Source organism: Rhinatrema bivittatum, chromosome 5 (genome assembly GCF_901001135.1).
Source record: "Rhinatrema bivittatum chromosome 5, aRhiBiv1.1, whole genome shotgun sequence".
Taxonomy (NCBI): domain Eukaryota; kingdom Metazoa; phylum Chordata; class Amphibia; order Gymnophiona; family Rhinatrematidae; genus Rhinatrema; species Rhinatrema bivittatum.
In genome coordinates, this window is record NC_042619.1 from 373,432,915 (window position 1) to 373,457,369 (window position 24,455).

At 44.6% G+C, this 24,455-nt stretch overlaps 1 protein-coding gene across 1 annotated transcript in view; it reads left to right on the forward strand.

Annotated features, from left to right (window-relative positions):
- Positions 1 to 4,829: 4,829 nt before the first annotated feature.
- The window catches only part of PDCL3 (phosducin like 3), a 34,327-nt gene continuing 14,701 nt past the window's right edge, over positions 4,830 to 24,455 (forward strand). Inside the window, exons 1-2 of the mRNA XM_029604795.1 lie at positions 4,830 to 4,998; positions 14,986 to 15,106. Coding sequence (XP_029460655.1) covers positions 4,993 to 4,998; positions 14,986 to 15,106 — 127 coding nt within the window. The 5' untranslated portion in view covers positions 4,830 to 4,992. The remainder of the gene's footprint in view (positions 4,999 to 14,985; positions 15,107 to 24,455) is intronic.

Below are 24,455 nucleotides of genomic sequence, written 5' to 3' on the forward strand. Positions count from 1 at the left end.
CGCCCCTGTTGCAATACTTACCGCATTTTGATAAATCTAGGTCTTTGATTGGTGTTTCCCTTTGTCTTTTCCTCAGGAATCTTTTATCGCATACCCTTCATAGAATCGAGGAATAATTCTTCAATTTTATTCTCCAATGGTCCAATGTAAAAACCTCCTCAGAGCATCTTCGATGTAACATGTATCCCCTTCTGCGCGTCTTTACAGCAGGTACTCAAACAAGTTTCTCTTTGATATTTAAAGTCACCTGGGAATCCTGGAAGGACCTATTGTATACCTTTACGTCAGAGACATCCAATCTAATTGTACGTTGAGACCCGCATGTTGCTCGGCAAATCCAGAGTTGTTCCCGATAATTGAAAGTAGTCTGATTTACCCCAATGCCTTCAAAACTATCTATTACTGTCCACCTTAGCTGGTTAAACTCATGGTTGTATTCCTTACAATGGGAGACAATTGGTGCAGTAACTGTGCCCGTATTCAATCAGGAACGATGTTCTATATTTTGCTGCTTTACTGCTCTGCTAGTCCTTCCCACGTAGATTTTTGGGCATGGGCAAATAATTACATAAATTACCATTTTTGTGGTACAGTCAGTGTCTTTCTTTCTCCATACTACGTACCCAGATGTGGGGTGCATCCATGTGGTGCCTTCTATTGTGATGGGACAAACAGAGCAGTTACCACATTTTCTGTGACTGCCATTAACTTCTGTCACAACTTTTCCAGATCGAGATTGTACAACGCGGTCTCGAATGTTTTGTCCACGTTTTGTGGCAATCAAAGGAATATCATTAAAAATTCCATGTAAAGATAGTACATGCCAGTGTTTCTTGATTGAAGTAATAATGGTTGCTGTAAATGTACTATATGGAAGAACACAAACTAAATGATTCTATACTTTATCAGATTTATACTGCAACATTGCTGTCCGATCACTATATCTTCCTCTCTCTTAAGCCTTTTTAATGGCACTGCTAGGATACCCCCATTCCTCAAACCTCTGCCTCAATATATTTGCCTGGTGTTCATATTCTGGTAGAGTGGTACAAATTCGTCTAATATGGAAGAACTGGGACACGGGAAGACCCCTGTTTGAAAGACACTGGATAATGGCTCTCATACCTCAACAGGTTTTTACGGTCAGTCTCTTTTCTGTTAACTGTAGTATTTACACCGTAATTACCACCCCCCCCCCCCCCCCCCCACTGTACTCTGCCTGCCTTGGACATGTACCAAGGAAATTATGTAAAATAGTTAAATATCTATTGTTTTTACTGTTCATCATTGTTAATTCTTGTCTTTTCTCGCTCGGCTGCCTCTATATTTCCAGCTGTCTTTACCCCTTACCCCCTCTTCCCCCTTCTCGCCTGCTCCCCTTACCCTCCTCCCTTTGTTCAATGTATTTTCTACCTGCTTCAGTTATTTGTAAACCGGCGTGATGTGCCCTACGAACATTGGTATAGTAAAAGTTCTTAAATTAAATAAAATAAATAAATAAATAATTAATTAATTATGACGTGGTCCTTTATTCAGGTTGTGTGTATCCCTTACCTAAGTTTGTGCCCAACTGCTAGCAAATGCATACGATTTTTCTTTAATATTATAGTGATTCTATATTGTATAAATTCTAAGAATTGGATCCCAGTATTGAGGACTTATATTTGAAGTTGTAATAATAGGTTTATTTCTTATAAGTTCTATTGAAAAAACTATTTAGTTTGAAATGTTTCAATGACTTCAAAAATTCTGTATCAAGAAATTAATATCCTTGATGTTAAATTAAATAATAAATAATAAATTTAAAAAAATGAAATAAAATAAATTCTGATTAATATGGAATTTTTAATGCTGGTAAGTGCTTGAAATAATTGAGGTAAAATGTTTTAAAGTTTCACGCATGATGCATAATGGCTGTTGCAAATTACTTAGAAAGCAGTATATGGCATTATTATCCATAATATATCGGGCTTGGTAGTGTGTCCATCAGTGCTTGCGCATGTTCTCCAGCCCGCCGATAGATGGCGCTATAATATATCGGGCTTAGGGCGCAGACGGCTCCCTGGACGCCTTGGAGGCTCAAACATGCCGCAACACCAGGTACAAGAGCTCCTCCTGGGGGAATTCTGCAGCAGCCATCATGGGACAGGCTGAAAATAGCTGAGGAGACCCTGGCATGCCGCGAACGGAGTGCGTCCCGCGGCACATGCGCCAATCACGGCGAAGATGAAGGCTTGACGCGCCTTTCGCGGTGAAAAGGGAAGGCCTCCGTGTGCCGCGATCGGCGTGCCCGGGTCTTCATCTTCAACGCCTGTTTTAATTTTTGCGTATTTTATTATGTATGTTTATTTTTGTAAACCGCTTAGCCAGACAGATCCTGTTTAATTTGCAGTATATAAATTCTTTTAAATAAATAAAATAAATAATAAATGCATGATTACCCATGTTCTCAGAGGGAGCTCCCACAGGTTTAAGGAACACTGCTGGTATCTCTTGCTGCTGTGAGCAGCGTCTAGGTGCTAATCTGGATCTCAGCAGTAGACAGTGTTGACTTTTCCGTGACACCACCTGATTAGGTCTGAAGGCACACTAGTTGGGAAACACTGCATTGCGGTGCTGAGACTCAACTAGCAGGCTTCCCTGTTATTGCTGCCTGCTTCCAGCAAAGTTTGTTGGACCCTTTCTGCTTGATTTATTTTGCTAGGCATTATCTCAGCATCCAGGGGCTCAGAAGCAGTAGTAATCTTTAAAAAAATAAAATAAAAATGCCAGGTCAGGGTCAGCAACGACCTCCACCTTCCACTCCAGCTGCAATAGTGAAAAAGCAAACAAGCTCAAAAAAGGTTCCCAGTAGGTGACTGGACGGAAAAATCACTACTGAGCTGGTGGGAAAGGGGGAACTACAAACATAGAACAATACTAGTATTTAATTTAAGAGCTGGTATTTTGGGCTGGGGAGTAAGGGTAAAAGGGATAGGAAACGATCAGAAACAGCAAAGCAGTCATCCCTTCCCTCTGCATTTTCTTATGGGATGAGGCAGGAAAAGCCTGATGTGGGCACTACATGTCTAGATGACGCATGAGTCATTGCACTATACAACCCTTCTCCTCTAGCACTCCTGAGGAATTCTGTGCAGCACAGAATTTCTGCAGAATTCCCCTCTCGTGCAGAATTTACAGCTTTTATGCAGAATTTCAGAGAAAGGCCCCGTGGGCCGCAAGTGGAGCCCATCCTGCGCGCTGTGAAGATCAGGCCCGAAAATAAGCTGGCCACGAGCGGAGCCCTTCCTGTTCATGGCAAAGATCAGGGCCAGAAGATCAACTGGCCGTAAGAGGAGCCCATCCCATTCGTGACGAAGATCAGGCCCAGAAAATCAGCTGGCCACAAGCGGAATCCATCTCGCTTGTGGCAAAGATCAGTAGGCCCAGCATGAGAGGCAAGAAAGCTTGTGAACCTGTATTAGAGAGCAGAGATGTGCATGTGAGAGTGCCTGTCGTGTGTATGTGCGAGCATGAGAGAGTGGGGGAGCCTGTGTGAGGGAGTGTATATGTGAAGAAAGATTGTGAGGGAGTGTTTGTGAATGAGAGCGGGGGGAGCCTGTATGTGTGAGAGAGGGAGCCTGTGTGAGGGGGGGTGTATGTGTGTGTGAGAGAGGTTCAGAGGAAGCCTATGTGAGGGTGTGTGTGTGTGAAAGGTACAGAGGAAGCCTGGGTGTGTATGTGTGAGACAGAAGGAGCTTTTGTGAGGGTGTGTGCAACAGAGAAAGGGAGGCTGTGTGTATGTGTGAGAGAGAAAGGCACAGAGGACACCTGTGAAAGGGTGTGTGTGAGGCAGAGTGAGCCTGTGTGCAACAGAGATAGGGGGCCTGTATGACTGGGTGTTTGAATGTGCGAAAGGGATCTTGTGTGAGGGGAGAGGTGCATGTGAGAGGACAGAGTGAGCTTGTGTGAGTGGGACAGAGAGAACCTCTGAGTGTGTGTAAGAGAGGTAGAGGGAGCCTGTGTGAGTGCAATAGAGAGAGGGAGCCTGTGAGGGTGTATGAGAGGGACAGGAGCTATGAGGGGTCAAACTGGGTGTGTGGAGGGCTGGGCATGGAAGTAGAATGGTAAGAGGAGGTAATGGTTGGGGAGGGGAGAGATAGTGGGGAGCAGGGGAGTTTGGGTCTAAGAGGGCAGAGTGAAAGAGGTCTGGCCAGGGAAGTAAGAAAGGTGGAAGAGCAACTCTTACACTGTAGTTTTAGGGGAATTCTGCTCAAAATGTTTAAAACTCTGTATCCTTGATGAACTTTTTTGTATTACATTTTAAATTACTGACTATGATGTATATTATTTTAAGCGATATAAAGTATGCCGAATTTTAGATTTCTGTGCACAGAATTCCCCCAGGAGTACTCTGGGAAGGGAATCAGAAAGGTGGCCTGTATGCAGCGAGCGGTTCACTGTTCATTTCCAGGGAGCCATAACCCAACGCGTTCATAACGCTGCCGTCCTACGGACCTGGGAAACCTGCTGCACAGCCCGTCTCGCGAGGGCATCCTGCGCTAACAATCTCTCTCGCTAAAGCGCGCCTTCAGCTTCCTTGACACCGTAAATCAGACGCGCAACGGCTTCGGACTAAAATCGCAACAGTCCCAGCTGCACAAACTATAAATCCCCCTTTGTCTCCCCGCCTCATCACGTGACAAGAACCCACGCCGAAGCCGCACTCACGGCCCTTATAAGGAGAAGCCGGATGCCGCCGGTGTTACGCCCTTTATGTTCCCCCCCAAAACAATGACTATTTCCGCCGTTTTCTATTGCCCCCCCCCCCCCGCGTGCCGCTGTATAACAAGCAGTAGAGGGAGAGGGACCGGTTCCAGGGCTGTACCCGGGGGGGGGGGGAGGGCTCTGTTTGTGTTGCGGGCCGGACCTCCAGTGCGGTGACACCCCCCTCCCCCGGCGCCTTGCTAGCTGCAGCGTGAGCGGGTCCCGGGTGGTCCCCAGCTTGGCACCATGCAGGTAGGAGGCCGGCCCGCCGCTTCCTGATATTTTCCCAAGCGCCGTGTGTCCTGTGGGAGGGAGGTTTTCGTGCCCTCTCCTTTCTCCTGATCGAGGCACTTCATTGATCCGGCTCTGGAGGGGGAGCTGTAGGCCTGCTTCTGGGATGTGCAGCTTGCTCTGCGGCTACCTCGGTTCCCCAGGAGGGCTCTTGTCAAGCCGGGACTGGCTTAAACGTTCATCGGGAAACTCTGGGCTACCTGCCTTAAAGCCAGTGACAAGAAGGGACAACCGAGGCTAGCGTTCGCTTTCTGGCTCTCGTGTCGCTTTTCCTAGCGCTACAGCACAGGAAATCTAGGACTTCCTTTTCTTTTTCAAATACTTGCTTGAATAGAAGGGGTCTATGGTATTGCAACAGGCTGGGCAGACTAAATACGCCTTATAGTCCTCCGTTATCGTCATACACTCTATTAAAAAAAAAACACACACATACAGACCAATATCCCATCTGCATCATGTGCAGTTTTGGCAATTTGCCGTTTTATGTTGTCGTCTGTGTTCAACCCAGAATATTACATTTCGTTTAAAGATAAAGATCTTCAGAAATTATGACAATGAAAATATTTCATGTTTTATGACAATTCCATAAAATGAGGTGCTCCCTCCCCTCTTATTATAGCTTTAAGAATTCCCGCAGCATCCGGTATCTCCTGTAAGAAAGTCATCCACTGATTTCAGAGAACCAGACATTAACACAGTCTATAATGGATGTGGACCACACCTACTTGGGAAATTCCAACATGATAATTGCAATAGCCTCAAATGGGGACTCAGGAGTAATCTTAGAAAATATTTTTTGACAGAAAGGGTGGCTCATGCATGGAATAGTCTCACAGTAAAAGTAAAGTAACAGAATTCAAGAAAGCATGGAAAAGCAAACTATCTTTAGGAAGACAAAAAAGTAAAGTAGGAGACCAAATGGGAGACAAATTATTTTATGGAATTTGTCACTACCGTGCCCTTCTCCCCCCATCTCTCATGTTTAGCTAGGTAATTTTCACTTCATATAGTACTTTTGATACTAACTGTAGCACTGTGACAACTCTTCTGTGGATTGCTTCTAGTCTGCCTATATTCTTTAGGGGTGATCTCAGAATTGAACACAGTGCACCAAATGAGGTCTCAGTAATGATTTGCACCATGATTCTGTGCTTCACTTCTCCATAATTTGTGTTTCGTGTTCTGTGCTTACCAAATTTTTCATATATCAAGGGGTTCCAGGGGATCCTGACAAGTGTGTTTCCTTTGGATCCACTTCAGTTTTTGTATGTTCTGGAAACTATGCTCCATTACTTTAGTATGGAACATCTTGTTTCTACTGGTTATACCTCTCATACGTAAGCTAGTATTGTTCTGGACACTACCTTTGCCATACTGTATAGCGACCTTGAAATCATCAGACATGGTTATCACAAGACCATGCTGCTGTTAGGTGCACATTTATATCTCAACAATACTATTCCTTTGTATTGAGAAACCCAAGGGCAGCAGAAAGCCGTTTTTATTAGAACATAAAATATGCTATACTGGGTCAGACCAAGGGTCCATCAAGCCCAGTATCCTCTTTCCAACAGTGGCCAATCCAAGTCACAAGTACCCAAACATTAAATAGATCTCATGCTACTAATGCCAGCAACAAACTGGCTCTTCCCTATTGATTAATAGCAATTTATGAACTTCTCCTCCAGGAACTTATCCAAACCTTTTTTAAACCCAGCTACACTAACTGCCTTCACCACATCCTCTGGCAATAAATTCCAGAACTTAATTGTGCGCTGAGTGAAAAAGAACTTTCCAATCTTTGCCTAAAATGTAAAATCTTTCCGGTTGATCTCTGCCATATGTTCACTGGCTGTTAAAGTTGCAGTCCTTTTGGAGTCAGATCTACGGTTACCTAGACCGTCTGCGGAGCAGTCAGATCGCAAGGTCCAGTGAATCTTTTTATTTGTGTCTATGAAGAAAGATCGAATTGCACGGGGAGGGGGGGTAGGAAATTCCTTGCAGTGGCCATTCTTCTTGCCAGAAAGATTATCCTGCTTAATTGGAAACTGGTGGAAGCGCCCTCTGCGTCACATTGCAAAGAACTAATGGTGCAAACTGCCCATTTAGAGGCTGTCCAGCAGAAAGAACTGGCATCTCACAAGGCTTTCCGGGTTCTTAGGGGCTCCTTTCTGTGCTGGCATAAAGTTTTAAAAGATCGGCCTTAGCTGTCTCCACGCTTATCCACATCTGCTGCCCTTTCCGAGGGGGATCTGTGTGTGTGTATGTACTTGTGTAGTCTTAAGTATGGTGTGTCTGTAGCTGTGTCTTTTCATAGGGGGAATGAATGGTGGGGAAGGGGGAAACATTTTGGATCTTTCTCCTTTTCTTTGCTACAAGCTTTTTGCTCTTTACAGCTGTGTATTGGTTGTATGGATCCAGTAACAATGATTTATAGAATGTATAGGTTATCAAAAAGAAGGCTCTAATTTAAAATAGACCTCGAAATCTCATGTTTTAAACTTCTATAGGAAAACCACCTCCATGATTTTCTAGGAGATCCAAATAAATCCCAACATAAGTGCCGTTTCACTCCCACAGGAGAAAATCCAAATGCCGTCTTTTGTGGCTTTGTCATACTCCATCTGAAAAATAAAACAACCCAAACATAAAGTACCAACATTTCTGTAGGAAAAAAAAAAATCTATGAAAAGGATGGTGACAAAATTCTACTACTGAAACTATTCCTACATGTTAAAAATTAATTTTATATAAACTTTGGTGTAGATTTTAAAACGGATGCACAGATTATATAACATATGCATGCTCTGGCGTGCGCGTGTTATAAAATCCGTTGGCCGCACACACTTGTGAACCGGATTTTATAATCCGTGTGCGCATGGGGGGGTGAAATTCTGCAAAGTCCACGCGGGCCTTCCCCAGTCCGGACTCTGAGGGAACTTCCCTAACCCTCTGCCTAACCTTTCTCTCCTTCCCCTTCCCTCTCCTCTCCTCCCCACCCCTAAACCTAACCTACCTTGCCTCTATTTTTTTATTTTCTTACTTACTGCTCCTCAGGAGCAGGAGTAATTTACGTGCGTTGGTTGGCTACTGAAGCGCGCTTCCCCGGGACAGCGGCTAATGGCCGCTGTCCCGGCCAGCCTCCACTCCACCCAGAACACGCCCCCAGCCTACCCCTTTCTTAGGGCCCGGCACTTGTGCGCATGGCTGGGCCCTTTTGAAAATGCAGGGCCCAGTCACATGCGTAAGTGGCGATTTTTACGCGTGTGGCCGATTTAAAATTCACCCGTTTGTTTCTATAACATCAGAACTATTCTAGTTCAGGTATCCCACAGAAAGCCTGTCTTATGTAAGGCTAATTTATTGATCAAATTCAACAAAAGTCATATTGGAAAAAAGGGATACCTAACCTTGAGTAAGAAAAAGGGAGCACCAAAAACACCACTAGAGCTACTTCTGTAGCACCTGTAGACACACACAGCACTGTGCAGTTACAGATAAGGGGCAGTCCCATCTCGTAAAACTTAGTCTAATCAAGACAATCAAACATGTCAAAACGCCGACACGCTCGCAGTCACCGTTTCGCTATGAACGCTGCTTCAGATTTTTGTATTCTAAATACAAATGACAAATGTTACACACATCTCTGTAAAGTTATTACAAACACTCTTCACTATCAACTTCACTGTCCTATAATACGCTTTACTGATTTATTTTCTCTCAATACTTTATGCTGAATTTTTCCACCTTCCTCTACTCCACATCTCTTTCTTTCCTTTATGGCTCTTCTGGTGTATCAGAAGATTCCCCTTTTGAACAAAGCTATTCCCACACTCAGTGCGTGGAAAGGGTCTCTCTCCAATGTGAATTCTCAGGTGGTGATGTGTAAGCGCTCCCTTCTGCCTGAAGCTTTTCCCACACTCAGTGCATGGAAATCTCCAGTGTGAATTCTCAGGTGATGGTGTGTAAGCGCTCCCTTCTGCCTGAAGCTTTTCCCACACTTAGTGCACGAAAATCTCCAGTGTGAATTCTCAGGTGGTGGTGTGTAAGCGCTCCCTTCTGCCTGAAGCTTTTCCCACACTTAGTGCACGAAAATCTCCAGTGTGAATTCTCAGGTGGTGGTGTGTAAGCGCTCCCTTCTGCCTGAAGCTTTTCCCACACTCAGTGCACGGAAATCTCCAGTGTGACTTCTCAGGTGGTGGTGTGTAAGCGCTCCCTTCTGCCTGAAGCTTTTCCCACACTCAGTGCACGAAAATCTCCAGTGTGACTTCTCAGGTGGTGGTGTGTAAGCGTTCCCTTCTGCCTGAAGCTTTTCCCACACTCAGTGCATGAAAATCTCCAGTGTGAATTCTCAGGTGGTGGTGTGTAAGCGCTCCCTTCTGCCTGAAGCTTTTCCCACACTCAGTGCACGAAAATCTCCAGTGTGACTTCTCAGGTGGTGGTGTGTAAGCGTTCCCTTCTGCCTGAAGCTTTTCCCACACTCAGTGCATGAAAATCTCCAGTGTGAATTCTCAGGTGGTGGTGTGTAAGCGCTCCCTTCTGCCTGAAGCTTTTCCCACACTCAGTGCACGAAAATCTCCAGTGTGACTTCTCAGGTGGTGGTGTGTAAGCGTTCCCTTCTGCCTGAAGCTTTTCCCACACTCAGTGCATGAAAATCTCCAGTGTGACTTCTCAGGTGGTGGTGTGTAAGCGCTCCCTTCTGCCTGAAGCTTTTCCCACACTCAGTGCATGGAAATCTCCAGTGTGAATTCTCAGGTGGTGGTGTGTAAGCGCTCCCTTCTGCCTGAAGCTTTTCCCACACTCAGTGCATGGAAATCTCCAGTGTGAATTCTCAGGTGGTGGTGTGTAAGCGCTCCCTTCTGCCTGAAGCTTTTCCCACTCAGTGCATGAAAAGGGTCTGTCTCCAGTGTGATGGAGAAAGAAGGAAACATGAAGAATATTCAAAAGACAGAAGAGCAAAGCTTGCAAACTTTACAAAGAAAGGAAATCCATCTGACAAAGATAGAAAAACATTTTATGTAATGCTTTGCAGTATTAAACTATTCCCTTTACGTACCCGGATCAGTCCAGACTGCTGGGTTAAAATAGATGATTTGTTTAAAATTTTATATGTAGATTTTGAAAAATCCATTCACCATGGTTGTCAAGATGGTGTTTTATTCGGCCCCAGTCAGGGCCCCAAGAGGTGGAGGTGGCATTTTTGTCCCGTTGTGGCTGATGGAAGAAGTGGCATCTTTGGCCAGAATTGGGACCCTGGATGCGTGAGGCATCTTTGGCCCCAATAAAGGTTGGGAAGCAAAAGGTTTGCAGTAGGGGAGGAGAGGAGAGAAACGGGCGGGGGAAGAAAGAAGGATGCTAGGGTTGGGGGATGGGAAGGAGAGAGAGCACTGAACTTGGGTGGGGATGGGAGATGGAGAGTGCACTTGCCAGGGAAGAAATGTTCTTACCTTATACTTCTAACCCCTTTTCAAAATTATTTGGGGTGGAGTGCAGGAGTACACGACAAGTGCATTTTCCCCCTAACAAGTCCTGCAGGAATTTTAGAATCCTTGTTTGTGCATAGTAGTAGAGAAGTGCTTTGTGACTTTTTTTTTTTTTTTTTTTAGCAGACAGCTAGAGAACTTTGGTTAACAACTTTTTCGAAATGCGTTGGAGCCCTGCTTAAAATATTGGCCTATGATTTGGTTTTGCTTTGCTCCTTGGTACCTTCTGACCTTCGCTGGGATCAGTCTTTGAGAGCAGCTTACCAAGTGTGCGTTTTCTCCCTGGGCCTGGTGTGGGTGGCAGAACCCTTTAGGGCTTTAGAAGGTCCAGGAACAATTTACAGCAAGTTATGCTTTCATACTCTGTCCCCTCTCTCCTCCACCCGTTCTCAAGATGAGAGAGTACTGCTTGCTCACATCACGGCAGTACACCCTGGCAAAGCTGGAAATATCCCAGGATGCCTAAAATTTGGCAGCTGGCTCCAAATATTCAGAAAAGGGGAAAAGAAACTAAAATAAAGGGCAAAATCAGAACAAATAAAATAGCAACAACAAAAGACAGAGGCCCTTAAATATATTTCCACCCCTGCATCATAGCAGGCAACTTTTTATAAAGATTTTGTTCAACTGTAACTTTGAAAATTAGGCTGTGCTGCTCTCTTTTTTTTCCTTCTTCTCAAATCCAGTGAAGATACTTAATGCTCTTAGCTCCCACAGATCAAGGTGCTTAAAAAAAAGAGGCAGTAAAAATGTTCCATGTTAGAAGTGAACCCCCTGCTCAGTTCTTGTTGTTCTTATAAACCCATTTGTGAGTCTCAGCACGACTGGATGCATGCTCCACGCTCTGCTTCTTAAACCCAGCAGGCATTTTGATCATTGCTCAGCAGAGGCGGGAAGTGTTCATCTCTACGTACAGATTATTCTTGTAGTATTTATGGAACATGGAATGCAGTTTTGTCTTAGGATGCAAAAGGTACCCATCCTCCTTTTCCTTCTGTTAAGTTGGCAGTGGGCCCACAAAGGACTGCATGGTCGCATTGGTAATAACCAGTTGTTGTCTTGCAGATATATTAAAACCTTGATTATAGAAAATCCCAATTTTAGGTTTTGAGAATATAAGCAATTCGTAAAGAAATGTATGGATATCCTTTTTGTTAACTTGTACCAATTCATAATTGAAGGCAAGTTTTGAAAGCCATTTACTCAGGTACATTGGCTTGTCTGATAGTATAGCATTATGCTTCCTCCAGGAGAGAAAAGAGCTTCTCTCTTCTTTTTTTTTTTTTTTTAACATGTAAAGGCAGCACTCTCTGGAGGAGGTGGCGGGAGAAACACACAACCTTTCGGGGGAATAAGCGCCCAGGTGCAATGTCTTTTACCTCTGTCTAGTCACTGGCTCAAATCTTCGGGTCAGTAGTAGTCAAAAGGCATTGCAGTCTGAAAGCAAGGTAGTGGGCTTTGTGACATGAGCCGGTGGTGTAACATATAGGAAATGTCAGCAGAAAAAGACTCACGCACTCCAGTCTGCCCAGCAATCTTCTATTTTTTTTTTCTTTAAATTATTTTATTTTATTCTTAGGGTAATTGTTGCTCTGGGCGGTTACCCCAGTCCCCATGCGTTTTTGTTTTCGTCGTCTCTGGAATCCTCTATGTTTTATCCCACGCCCTTTCAAATTCCAATACCGTCTTTGTCCTCACTACCTCTTCTGGGAGGGCACCCCAAGCTTCCGCCTCCCATTTTGTGAAGAAATACTTCCTGATAATTGGTCCTGACTCGACCCCCGCCTTGCAGCTTCATATTATGACCCTTATTGTACCTTTTTTCGTTCCACTGGAAAAGGTTTGATTTCCTGTGCGTTATTAATACCTTTCACAGTCTGTATCACCCCTGTCTCTCCTCCCCTGTCTGAGGCACTCCACATCACTCTTCCCTCCTCAGAGTAGGCTCCATTTATGACTAATCACTGTTATCTGTCAGTCAGCCCATTTCTGATCCATTCTACCATCGGGACCCAATTCCAGACTTTTCAGTTTAACGAGTCTCCTGTGTGGGACCGTATCAAAAGCTTTGCCGAAATCCAGGTAAGTCACATCAAGTGTTCTTCCTTGATCCAATTCTCTAGTCACCAATTTGGAGAAGTCAATCAGATTTGTCTGGCATGATCTTCCTCTGGTAAAACCCTGTTGTCCTGGATTGTGCAACCCACTGCTTTGCAGATTGGCTGACTCTCCTTTTCTTTCAAAAGCATCTCCATTAGTTTTCCCACAACCGGCCTGTAGTTTCCAGGCTCCTCCCTGCTACCAGTCTTTGGATGCTGGAGCACCCCCTGCCCTTCTCCAATCTTGTGGCTTCATTTCCGTTTCCAAGTATCTGTTGAGCAGGTCTTTCAGCGGGACCTGCTAGCACCTCTTTTGTCTCTCTAGTTCCCAATGAACTGGCGTTCAAACAGCCAAATAAAAGGCACTAATTTGCAGTCTTAGCAGACATGCGAAAGACTGAATAATACTGTAAATGGAGATTGTGTTATCCTTGTCCCTGGCTGTGATCTCTAGAACAAGGTCATGTTCAGGAGAGGGAACATTGAAATATGCCAAACGTTATTACAGCAGCAAGGTTGAACTGCCTGTTCAGTACGCTGAACCAATATAGTTTCACTGCTGTAATGTTGATTTTTAAAGGTATGTATCCTCCGCCAATACACCCAGCATTGTGTTACTGAGATTGTATTTAAGTGACAATGTCGTCATAATCGGGCCTCAACAGGATGTCTTCCTGCTCCTATCCAACTGGTAGGCCTTCATTAGCAGATGCTCCCTGTTTCTATTATAGTGACATTGCTTTTCAAAAGAAAGGCTGAAATGGATAATTTAGCCAGATAAGTTATCAGGGATATTCAGTGGGATAAACGTCCATCTGAATATCCCTGAATAAAGTTATCCAGCTACCTTTAGCTGGATAACATTAAACCTAACTGGCTATCTTTGAATACCCGTGGTTAGGTTTAAAGTTTTCTGCCTGAAGATGGGCAGGAGATTTTAAGCTTATGTGGGAGGGACGTGCTGCTCGCAGTAGCATCTGTCGTTGCCTTGACAGCAGTGCCTGGAGCTTCTCTACCAGAGTTGCTGCTGAGGCAGCGAAGGATGCCACCAGGGATCGGTGCGCTTGTACCGTGGCCCCAGCAGTCTTTGCCTTTCGGGGTATCGGCAGCTGAAGTACGGATGGGGTTGGCTTGGGGAAATGGGAGGGGGGTGGGCGCTGCCAAAGGACATTTAAATTTGAATCGCTGGCTGGCTTGACACGTTTCAAATGTATTTTGGAGGGGGGGAGGGACGTTGTAGGGGACACAGGCCCCCCCTGACCAGATTTTGAAAACCTCTCTGGGAGAAGGGGGCCCTGGCTGCCAGCCCGGACTGGGCTGTTTTTAATTTTATAGTCCATGCTTATATGGGTATAGTCTTTGAATGTAGCCACATAAACTCAGTTATCCGCTAACATGTTCCCAGATAACACTTAACCTGCTCCTGAGGCTGGCTGGGTTAGCCCAATTACTTATCGGGCTACATCCAAATATCTGCGTTAGCTGGATAACTTTCCCGGCGAACTCGCCCCTGCCCAGAATGCCCCCAGAACACCTTTTATTTATTTGGCTAAATTTTAACTAGAAAAGCACCCAAGCTTTTCAGAAGTCAGTATTTAGCCAGCTGACTCCCACAAGTTAGAAACATAGAAACGGCCCATCTAGTCTGCCCCTCTGCACCAACTACTCCACTTTACAATCCCTACCACTCCCCTCCCAGATTCCCTGTGCTTGTCCTCTGCTGTCTTGAATGCAGCCACTACCCTTATCTCCTCCACTGGGAGGCTTTTCCATGCACCCACCACCCTCTTTGTAAGGAAATGTTTCCTTAGATCACTCCCGAGTCACCTTCAACCCCTAACCTCTCATTCTGGAGCTTCCTTTCCTTTGAAAAAAGGCGCACCTCCTGTGCATGGAAAGCTTTGAGTTATCTGAATGTCTCCATCATACCTCCCCTGTCCCACCTTTCCTCTCTGGTGTACATGCTTAGATCTTCAAATCTGTCCCCATATGCTTTAAAATGAAGACCACTGCCCATTTTAGTAGCCACCCTCCTGGCCGCCTCCAGCTGATTTCTGTCCTTTGGCTAAATGACTTTGGAATATTGACCTCATTAACATTTGGAATGTGCTTTTCACGTCCTTTTGGTCTTTAACCTTTCGGGGGCTCTCCATTTTATTACTTTGTTTGGTCATCAGGCGAGTTCCAGTCACCATGATCTGTGAAATCAGGCCCAGTTTAAACAATTCAAGTCCAGTTGCCTTAATATTGTTTGCATATTGCTTGGGAATGTATTTTTGGAACAGGCAGAAAGTTCTTTCTCCAGAGAGAAATTTAGTTTCCATTTGAAAAAATGTAAAAAAAAAAAGCCCTCTCTTCCACTCTAGGACCCCAATGCAGATACGGAGTGGAATGACATCCTGCGTAAAAAGGGCATCCTTCCTCCAAAGGAACAAGGGAAAGACGCAGAAGAGAATGACGAGCAGATACTGCCGCAGCAGTCGATCGGTGAGTGGTGAGGCTTTGCTTTCAAAAAATAACCAAAGCAGAGGGATTTTCCCAGCAAAATCACATAAGGAAAGCTGTCTATGTTCTTTGTCAAAACGAGAGATTTTCTGTTTCAATAAAACATCAGCCAAGATGCATTAGAGATTTGGGGTTAGGAATACTTTAGCTGGTTTTGTGTGTGTGTGTGTGTTTGTGTTAGAAAGGGTCCATTACTCTATTAGCGAAACATGCGTCTCATCTCGGGAGTTTACGAGACTGTTGCTGCGATTTGTGGTGCAATGAGAGGATGAATTCTTTATGGGAAAGGAAGCAATATTAAAGGGATGCTCCACTTTCAAACGATAGCTATTTTTTGTTTGGTTTTCCTAATTATGCGTTAGGCCTGCGGTGGTGTACTGAGATCTAGGACTGTCTCTGGAGTGGCTCCTGTTTGTGGAAGGCTTTCCAAGCTCTTGGCATTGTTTTCAGACTTTCACACAGCAAATAGCAAGATGCTTCATGGATAAACGTCATATTTCCAGGCATTTTTCTGCTTTTTGTCCTGATGATAGAAAAAGTACAAGTCGTAACACAAGCAAGGGAAACATCAAATAAGTAACGCAAGCTAAATAAACCTGGTTTGTTTATTGCACAAAATAATTGTGGTTTATAGCTAGCATTTCATAATGACTTGACTGCAGCTTTTCATGATTGTCACCAAAATTCAGCTCAACATAAAAAAGCATATATATATATCACAGGTCTAGCTACAAAGAATACTCTGCTTCTGCTAAGTCACTTCATATATTGAACATAAAAAGTTTAGACTACTTTCCTGAGAATTAAAGATTTGTGTGTGTGTGTGTGGGGGGGGGGGTGATGGGGGGGAGTCGCGTTCTTACGGCTAGGACAAACGCAGAAAAGGTAAAATTAAAATATTTTTTTTGCCTATGTTTTCATTTTCAGAATGCAGACATACAAGAATAGAATTAAATAGAGCAAGATGATCAAGATTGACAGTGTATACACAAAGGATGCTCAAATTTCAGTCTCTCAATTTCCATAATGGCCGTTTTCAATGAGGGTCCCATGCGGTGCCGTATTGATCCCCTGTCATCTTAAGTGAAGAAAGGAGCCTTTCAGGCGCTGCTGTCTCATTTGCTTGGCTGCTCCAGTAATGAAACCCTGGAGTAGATTTGCAGTATTTGCAGTATGGATCATAGGAATAGCCAGTTTCTTTTTCTCTCTTAAGACTTAGGATGTTCCAAACATCTGGTACTGCAAGCACTGGGTTCATAAACATCAAAACACCAAGAATAGAGAAAATTGCTTGCCCAGTCCTAGACCAGAATATGTACAACTGGACAAGATCACCATGCATGTGACTGAGAGGCTGGTGTAATCCATAACGTTTCCAACACAAGGTGCCAGCTGTGGAAGGAGTTGGGTGGTCAGGGGGTAACATTATTAAGGAAATGGGGATCCATAAATGTGAGTAAACACATGAATCGTCTGTGCTTCTTTTCCTGCTGCAAATAGAAACTCTTTCAGCCAAGGCCCAAATATTCTAGTCATGGGATGTGACGTTGGCTTAACTTTCACGTTCCATATAGTAGTAATATTGCCTAGCTGAAATTTCTGTTCTGCTCTCGGAAGCTGTGACCTTGAATAGTCTTTATCTTTATTTATATTTATAAACCCCCCTAAAGCAGAAACTAGGTGGTGTACAAGTAATACAATCATAGTTTAATTTACACAAACAGTGTCAGTGGACCAGTGCTGTTTGTGTACCATTTGTTCCACTAATAATAAAATATTGCACCTACTTTTCTTTATGAATTGAAGCAGAGGATGCAGGAAACGCACAGAAATATAGCAAGAATATTTAGTTTAATATTCATTATAAATTCCTGATGGAGATCTGGGATCAGATCCTCAGACTTTGTCAAAGGAGGAATTGCTGAAATTCATTCTGTGTCAATAGGGCATAACTCAGATGTGAAATATATATATATTTTTTAATCTTAGGCGCCACTGTTTGCACTAGTCAAATAACTTTTTTTAGTCATTTTTTTGTTTAATTTTGGATTTTTTTCTCTGTATTTGTGCCATTTGAGAGTTTTGATTAGTTTGTCCTTTTTTTTTGGTACCTCTTCTGACCGCTAACCTCTCTCCGTCCCCTGACAGGCACTGGAGCTCTGCAGACCGCAGTTCTAAAACTCCTGAGATGGAAGTTCCATGCTCATGTCTCAGGATCGGTATTACTGACCCATCAACTTATTGTTTTAATGTGCAAGCTTAGGGGTAGATTTTAAAAATTTGCGCGATCGCGTACTTTTGTTCACGCACCAGGCGCGAACAAAAGTACACTGGATTTTATAAGATACGCGCGTATCTTATAAAATCCGGGGTCGTCGCGCGCAAGGGGGTGCACATTTGTGCAACCTGCGCGTGCCGAGCCCAGCGCGTGCTGGCTGTTCCCTCTGAGGCCGCTCCGATTTCGGAGCGGCCTCGGAGGGAACTTTCCTTCGCCCACCCCCCCCTCCCTTTGTTGGCAGATTTACGCCTGCTAAAAGCAGACTTAAATCTGCGCGCGCCAGCGGGCTGCTGGCGTGCCGTCACCTGACCTGGGGGCTGGTCTGGAGGCCTCGACCACGCCCCCGGGCCGGCGCCACGCCCCCAGGCCCACCCCTGAAATGCTGCGTCGTTTCGGGAACGCCCCCGACACGCCCCCTCCCTGCCCCTTTTACAAAGCCCTGGGACTTGCGCGCGTCCCGGGGCTCTGCGCGCGCCGGCAGCCTATGCAAAATAGGCGCGCAGGGCATTATTTAAAATCCGCCCCTTAGAGTTTCCAGGCAGTGAGGTGGCCAGAGTTCCTGCCACTTTAATCAAAGAGGGCGAGGAAGAGAATGCTAGGCAGCTGGAGGGTGGAAGATTGGGGGATGGAGTCTGAGATTAGTCTGAGATTAGTAAAAATTTGTAACTTATCATTAAAATCATCCATTGTACCTGAAGACTGGAGGATAGCAAATGTAACCCCAATATTTAAAAAGGGCTCCAGGGGCGATCCAGGAAACTACAGACCGGTTAGCCTGACTTCAGTGCCAGGAAAAATAGTGGAAAGTGTTCTAAACATCAAAATCACAGAACATATAGAAAGACATGGTTTAATGGAACAAAGTCAGCATGGCTTTACCCAGGGCAAGTCTTGCCTCACAAATCTGCTTCACTTTTTTGAAGGAGTTAATAAACATGTGGATAAAGGTGAACCGGTAGATATAGTATACTTGGATTTTCAGAAGGCGTTTGACAAAGTTCCTCATGAGAGGCTTCTAGGAAAAGTAAAAAGTCATGGGATAGGTGGCGATGTCCTTTCGTGGATTGCAAACTGGCTAAAAGACAGGAAACAGAGAGTAGGATTAAATGGGCAATTTTCTCAGTGGAAGGGAGTGGACAGTGGAGTGCCTCAGGGATCTGTATTGGGACCCTTACTGTTCAATCTACCTTATAAATGGGCTCTGACCGACGGCCCGCAAATGCGCAGTAGAGAGCAGCTCTACCGCGCATGTGTGGGCGAGCACGTTGGTCAGAGCCGTGCGTGCCCGAAAAAAAAAAAATGGCGGTGGGGCCGCAGGAGCGGCGGCGAAGGTGAAAAGCTGGAGCGGCGGCAGCCGCGAAGCAGGAGCGGGAGGAGAAGCAGCGGCGCCGCGCGCGCGGAAGTGACAGCCCCCCCCCCCCCCGATATCTGCCGGCAGGAGCGGGAGGAGAAGTAGCGGCGCCGCGCGCGCGGGGGGGACACCCCCCCCCCCCCCCCCCGAGATCTGCCGGTTGTGGATGATCAGAGAGGGGAGGGGATTGAGAGAGGGGGAGTGACTGAGGAGAGGGAGGGAAGGTGAGAGAGAGAGAGAGGGAGGTGAGAGAGAGGGGGAGGGAGGTGTGAGAGGGAGGTGAGAGAGGGGGAGGGAGGTGAGAGGGGGAGGGAGGTGTGAGAGGGGGAGGGGGTGAGAGGGGGGAGGGGTGTGAGAGGGGGGGTAGGGGGTGAGGGAGGGAAGGGGAGAGGGAGGAGGAAGGGGAGAGAGAGGGAGGGGGGAGAGAGAGGGAGGGGGGAGAGAGGTGAAGGAGGAGGGAGAATGAGGGGGAGGGAGTGGGAAGGAAACGGACCGAGCCCGTTGTTACGGGCTTAACGGCTAGTATATTTATAAATGATCTGGAAAGAAATACGACGAGTGAGATAATCAAATTTGCAGATGACACAAAATTGTTCAGAGTAGTTAAATCACAAGCAGATTGTGATAAATTGCAGGAAGACCTTGTGAGACTGGAAAATTGGGCATCCAAATGGCAGATGAAATTTAATGTGGATAAGTGCAAGGTGATGCATATAGGGAAAAATAACCCATGCTATAATTACACATGGTTGGGTTCCATATTAGGTGCTACAACCCAAGAAAGAGATCTAGGTGTCATAGTGGATAACACATTGAAATCGTCGGTTCAGTGTGCTGCGGCAGTCAAAAAAGCAAACAGAATGTTGGGAATTATTAGAAAAGGAATGATGAATAAAACGGAAAATGTCATAATGCCTCTGTATCGCTCCATGGTGAGACCGCACCTTGAATACTGTGTACAATTCTGGTCGCCGCATCTCAAAAAAGATATAATTGCGATGGAGAAGGTACAGAGAAGGGCTACCAAAATGATAAGGGGAATGGAACAACTCCCCTATGAGGAAAGACTAAAGAGGTTAGGACTTTTCAGCTTGGAGAAGAGACGACTGAGGGGGGATATGATAGAGGTGTTTAAAATCATGAGAGGTCTAGAACGGGTAGATGTGAATCGGTTATTTACTCTTTCGGATAGTAGAAAGACTAGGGGACACTCCATGAAGTTAGCATGGGGCACATTTAAAACTAATCGGAGAAAGTTCTTTTTTACTCAACGCACAATTAAACTCTGGAATTTGTTGCCAGAGAATGTGGTTCGTGCAGTTAGTATAGCTGTGTTTAAAAAAGGATTGGATAAGTTCTTGGAGGAGAAGTCCATTACCTGCTATTAAGTTCACTTAGAGAATAGCCACTGCCATTAGCAATGGTTACATGGAATAGACTTAGTTTTTGGGTACTTGCCAGGTTCTTATGGCCTGGATTGGCCACTGTTGGAAACAGGATGCTGGGCTTGATGGACCCTTGGTCTGACCCAGTATGGCATTTTCTTATGTTCTTATGTTCTTAGATGATGCCTCCTTTCTACTTTTCTGGGCCGTAGCAGTGGGTGCCAGGGTGCTCAGGCCTCTGGAACTTTCCTATACCTGTAAATACCTGCTCTGATTTTATTAAGGATATAAGTGCTTTGCTGACTCAAACCATCAAGCCCAACAACCTGTCTCAGACTGGGGCTTATCTCAAAAAGAGGGGTCCAATTTCCTGTTGCTCACTCCCAACAAGTAGTGGGTTTCCTGGAATCACCTGGTTAATAACCATATATGGATTCTCCTTCCAGAAACTTGTCCAAACTCTTTTTAAACTCAGCTATGCTAACTTTACTACATCTTCCAGCAGCAAATTCCATAGCTTGTGTGTTGAGTGAAAAAAATACTTTGTCCAATTTGTTTTAAATCTGCTACCGGTTTGTTTCAAGGAGGCTCCTCTAGTTCTGGTGTTATTTGAAAGGGTAAATAACCATTCCTTATTTACCTGTTCTAACCCACTTATGATTTTATGAACCTCTAAGAATATAAGATATGCCAAACTGGGTCAGTCCAAGGGTCCATCAAGCCCAGTATCCTGTTTCCAACAGTGGCCAATTCAAGTCACAAATACCTGGCAAGTACCCAAACATTAAACAGATCCCATGCTACTAATTCCAGCAACAAACAGTATCTCTTCCCTATTGATTAATAGCAGTTTATGGATTACTCCTCCAGGAACTTATCCAAACCTTTTTTAAACCCAGCATTAACTGCCTTAGCTATATCCTCTGGGAATCAATTCAAGAGCTTAATTGTGCATTGAATGAAAGAATTTTCTCCAATTTGTTTTAAACGTGCTACTTGCTAACTTCATGGAGTGCCCCCTAGACCTTGTATTATCTGAAAGAGTAAATAACAGATTCCTATTTACCCATTCCTTCCTGCTGTGGCCCCTCCTGGGCAGGGTCATTCGCAGAATCGAGCACCATGGGATTAGTCCTAGTAGTAGTTCCAGATTGGTCCAGGCATCCGTGGTATGCGGACATGCGGAGACTCCTAGTGGAGGACCTCCCTGTGCCTCCCAGCGCACAGAGAAATGCTACAGCAAGGACTGGTCATGAGGATCTGACTTGATTCCGTCATAGTCTGGCCCTTGAGAGGGCTCGCCTGATGAAGCGAGGATATTCAGCGGCAGTAATTGCCACTTTACTCCACGTGTGGAACTTCTTTACGTCCCTAGTGTATGTGCGGGTAAGGAGAGAATTTGAGGCCTGGTGCGAGGAATACAGTGTTTCCCCTTGGACGATCAAAATCCCACACTAATTCTTGAATTTTTGCAGAATGGCTTGAATAAAGGTTTGACCCTTAAATCCGTGAAGGTCCAGGTAGCAGCTCTCTCCTGTTTCAGGGGCACGGTGAACGGAACCTGCCTGTCGGCTCATCCGGACGTGGCCCGTTTTCTGAAAGGGGTGAAGCACCTCCGGCCACCCCTATAGTGGCTGGTTCCCTTGTGGAATCAATCTAGTATTGGAGTTTTTGGCAGGGCCCTCCTTTCGGCCACTGCGCACTCTTTCCTTGCATGTATTAACCCTGAAAACGGTGTTCCTGGTAGCTATATGCTCTGTACATCGCATCTCTGAACTGTAGGCATTGTCATGTTGGGAACCGTTCCTCCGGATGCATCCAGGAGTGTTACAGCTTACCGTTCCATCCTTCTTGCCCAAGGTAGTCTTGGAGTTTCATTTGAATCAGTCCATTTCGTTGCCATCCCTAGATAAGCACAAGGACACGGAAGAATACCACTTCTGCCATTTGAATGTCAATAGGCTTTTGGAGCAGTATCTGGAAGTTTCAGAACCTGTCCGAAAAACGGACCACCCGTTTGTCTTTCATGATGGAAGGCAGCAGAGCGAACCAGCTTTGCGGGCTACCTTAGCTCGCTGGATTAAGGAGGTGGTCACAGGAGCCTATGTGGAGGTAGAAAAGCCATTACCCCTTCAGGCTAAAACTCAATACACTAGGGCTTAGGCAGTCTCATGGGTGGAAGCTAGACTGCTGTCTCCCTTTGACATCTGCTGAGCGGTAATGTCCTCCTTGCACACCTTCACCAGGTTCTATCGCCTGGACGAACAGACCCGGGAGGATGCATCCTTTGCAAGGGCAGTGTTAACTGGACCGTATGCAGCCTCCCACCCCTATCGGGAGTAGCTTTTGTACATCCCATTGGTCCTGAGTCCATCTGGCTACACGCTAGAAGATGGAGAAATTACTTACCTGATAATTTCGTTTTCCTTAGTGTAGACAGATGGACTCAGCATCCCGCCCATGGCTGCCCAAGAACGGTGCCAAGGGATTCACTCATGGAGTGGATATAGATTCCAAGAGATTATGGGTAAGCTGTCATCCAGTCCCTAGATCAGGGCATCTATAATTTTACGGGTTCAGTGTCTCATTCATTTCCAATCGTTCCCTAAGAATTGACATTGCTCAATTTCACTCTGACTGGTTTACTGTTAAATCAGGCGTCCCTCAAGGTTCTGTCTTATTGGCCATTCTTTTCATATTTTCATATTCTTTTCATATTGTGAACTGTTGTGATGGTCCCACCGAACGACGGTATACAAAGTCGTCAAATAAATATTTATCTGCTACCTCTTTGTCCGTTTCCTGGCTGGTTTAGGAGTATCATTCAAAATTTACGCAGATATCCAGTTTTTTGTTCCTTACAACCAGTCTTGGACTTCAACCCTCTCATTTGTATCTCTATGTATCCAATCTATCAAAACTTGGCTTTCTCACAATTTACTCAAATTAAATACATCAAAAACAGAAATATTATACCTCTCCACAATACCCTTAGCTTCCTATTGTCTTCCATCTCACCTTGCTATTGACAATTGCCCCATTCCAGTTTCTTCAAAAGCTTGCTACCTTGGTTTCATACTTTATCCTGAACTATCGATGACTAAACAGATTTCCTCTGTGTAAAAAAAATATTAACTTTGTCTTCGAAAAAACTTAAAACCATTACTACTTTAATAACGATTTCCGCTTGGTTCTTCATTCACAAATTTTTTCTGGCTTCGATTATTGTAATGGCCTACTCCTAGGCCTACCTGATTCTTCTCTGCCTCCGTTGCAGCTAGCTCAAAATGCTGCTGCTTGACTTTTATCTGACTCAAAAACTAGAGATCTTATTTTCCCAGTCTTATTTGCTTTACACTGGCTTCCTGTTTCATTTCATATTAAATACAAAATTCTCTGCCTTATCCACAACTTAATCCATAACCCCTCTACCATCTGACAGTGCGCTTTACTTCGAATATACCAGCCATCGAGACAACTACGCTCCTTCAACAAATGCTTATTTAGAGATTCCCACTGTTCGTCTTGCCAGATTAGACCTGACTTGACTTCTATCCTTTTTGGTTGCAGGCCCTTCTCTATACTCTCTTCCGGATAAGCTTAGATTAATTCCTACCAACAAAGCCTTTAAGAAACATCTTAAAAACGTACTTATTCAAGCTTGCTTTCAATGAACCTCCTCCAACCATATGTTACTTTTCGTACTTTTTATTCATTTTAATGTTATATAGTACTTTCATTATTATGTATGTTCAATTTGTAAACTGCTAGGACTACTTCTACCATTGCTCTAGCGGCATATAAGAGTTTTTGAAGTGGCTGAAAGGCGTACTATAAATCAAATAAAATAAATAACAGTCTCTTTTCCAAGCTTAAGAGACTTAATATTGTGGGCTAGAAAGAAACACTTATATTGACAGCTAGAAGAGAAAACTCTTTTTATTTAGAAAAGCAAATAAGATATCTTAAGGAGAGCACTACGTGTTATCATTCAGTGAAACAAGAAAAGGTGTCTCAATGATCGTTTCAGATACAAAAGGTTAAATAGGGTCACCACCTCTAAATCTATGCAGCAATGTTCTAGCTACTTAGTAAGCAAAACATATTTCTTTAAGTGGTTAATGCAATTTGTTGTCTTTAATATGCAAATACTTTTCAGCATGTAAGATGAGCATAGAGCTAAATGGAATGCAGTCTTTGGCATACTTCTGTATTTCTAAGTACTGTTTTCCCAGTGAACTCACAATAGACTCTTCCAGAACATTCTTTTTCTCATACTGCCTTTGTCATGCAAATATATTACATTCAGTACTAAGT